Source organism: Botryllus schlosseri, chromosome 4 (assembly GCF_051294905.1).
Source record: "Botryllus schlosseri isolate E-star chromosome 4, Bs_hap1, whole genome shotgun sequence".
NCBI lineage: Eukaryota > Metazoa > Chordata > Ascidiacea > Stolidobranchia > Styelidae > Botryllus > Botryllus schlosseri.
The window spans coordinates 25,071,181-25,073,438 of NC_137239.1; the positions used below are offsets into that span (position 1 = coordinate 25,071,181).

At 42.6% G+C, this 2,258-nt stretch overlaps 1 protein-coding gene across 1 annotated transcript; it reads left to right on the top strand.

The window, feature by feature from the left end:
* Nucleotides 1–899: 899 nt before the first annotated feature.
* Nucleotides 900–1,813, top strand: LOC145437559 (uncharacterized). The gene is made up of 2 exons (XM_080314827.1): nt 900–1,346; nt 1,438–1,813. Exons 1-2 carry the CDS (start codon nt 1,259–1,261, stop codon nt 1,806–1,808), a joined length of 459 nt encoding a protein of 152 aa, XP_080170953.1. The 5' UTR covers nt 900–1,258; the 3' UTR covers nt 1,809–1,813.
* Nucleotides 1,814–2,258: the final 445 nt, after the last annotated feature.

Consider the following 2,258-nt stretch of genomic DNA (forward strand, 5'->3'; position numbering starts at 1 on the left):
TTGGGGTGGGCGGTCGCCCTAGGCCCCCCTCTTTGGTTCATGCGCTTTTTTCAGGGATAAGAGCGAATAAACATGGAAATCCGTGTACCAAGCAAGAATATCATTCCGTACAGAGGTGTCAATCATCATCAAATCTCTGCATTTGTTAGAAAAGTCCCGTATCCCTAATCAGCACGTCTCTGCATGCGGTAGAATTACTTAGTTTTGATGTAGTCGATCCTTGCACACATGCAATAATAGATATGGCCGAATCCAGCATCTGGCCAAACCTCGACGCGATGAAAGATAGCTAATTATAATAGGCTTACCATACGTCCTCTTGAGAGGATTAGTCCTCTTTTTTGACTTTTTTTAAAGTGTCCTCGGAGGAGAGAGAGAGAGAGAGAATCTTTATTTTTTCATCGAACCAAAATACATAACAAACGGCAGTGATGGTGGTACAGAAAATATGCGTGCACAGTATTCGGTATTAGATAGGAATGATCGATAAGACCATGAAGGTCATCTAGTCTGATCACACCAGCATCAAACAGGTACACTTGACTCAGAACAGTCTGACTGTAAGAAATGTTTAGTTAGGAAAGAAAAATAGAAAAAAAAAATTAAACAATGGTAGCAAATGATCAATGAAGCAATGTCTGGGCGAGGTAGGGCAACAGTGTTAGTGTAACGACAAGAGGTGATCAAGTAGGGCTTTTTTGAATCTATTATAAGGCAATTCACGGATATGTGATGGTAATGCATTCCAGATGATAGGTCCCGAGTAGTGGATAGATCTCTTAGTTAGGTTGCTATTGGGTTGGGGTAAGTAGACGTTTCCTTTAGACGAAGATCTCGTCGTGGGAAAAATTCACCGGTTTTTGAGAATTCTACTCCGGTTTTGCAAGGTGCAAATTTCTGAAAAAGTGTCCTCTTTAGATTTCCAAAATATGGTAAGCCTAAATTATAACATATGCGGAAGGGGGGTCTGGGTGGCGGAGCCCCCCAGAAGTTACGGTTAGATACTTATAGGGGCCCCCCGGTAAGTCTCGCCCGGGCCCCCCCCCCCCCCCCGTTCATAGGGCCACCACTGCTGAGGAGGAATCCATTTCTGCAGATTTAGATCCTGTACTTAACTTAAGATCGTCGTGTTTAGAGTTGCGCGTGGTTTGTCCTGTTCTGTGTAGAGTGGTGTCTATTGCGGAATTACAGAAATAATGCCTAATAAGAGTGAAAAGACTACTGCCTGGGCAAAGTATGGAAAAAGATATCGTAAAGAATGGGAAAAGCAACCCAAATTGAAAGCGTGGATTCAGCCTGTTGTTGGAGACGACTCAAAGGCTATGTGCAAGTTTTGCAAGTGTCAAGTACGTGCTCATCATGCAGATTTAGTGCAACATGCAAGCACGGACAAACACAAAAAAAGCTCACAACCATGTTCATCCATGCGCCTTACAGATCTTGGCATATCTCGTATCGAGGCTCAATCAAATTCTATGGATCTGGAATCTACCGGGGACGTGTTGTCATCCCCTACACATCAAAGCTCTAGCTCTCCCTTGTCATCAGCCTCTTCCCAGAACACAAGCTTATCTTCAAAACAGACTCCTCCGAGAAAGCTTACTAAGGTGCTGGACGACATTGATTCTGAAGTTCTCAAACATTTGAAAAATGAAGCTGATGTAGACGAATGCTTCGCCAGATTTATCACCGCTGAACTGAAGACCTTCGAAGAACCTAAGAGATCTCGAGTGAAAATGAAAATTATGCAGTGCATTATGAATGAGAAATGTAATATTCGTACTGAACTACAAATAAATACTCGGTGAATTCAGTTTCAGTGAAAGATTTGGATGACTATCGAAATAGTCGGCGCAGGCACCTAATTCGGACATTTTTTGCAATACCGGTAGTTGATGAATTAACCAGTATAATGCAGGGTTGTAATGACTCGAGTCATGACTCGACTCGAGTCAGACTCGAGTCACGATTTTCAGATGACTCGACTCGAGTCATTTTCTCAAAATACGGAAATGACTCGACTCGAGTCAATCTGTGCATTGACTCGACTTGGACTCGAGTCATTGCGCATGACTCGAAGCAAGTCATTGACTCGAGATTCAGACGGCGAAGACCGACATTTCATTGTAATTTAGAAGCCAACACACTATTGGGATTTCGTTTGTTGGTACTGGTGCCTGAAAATGCGACCAGAAACTGCTAAAAGTGAGGAAAATTGATATATTATAAATGCGAACCATTCAATATCACCAAACAGA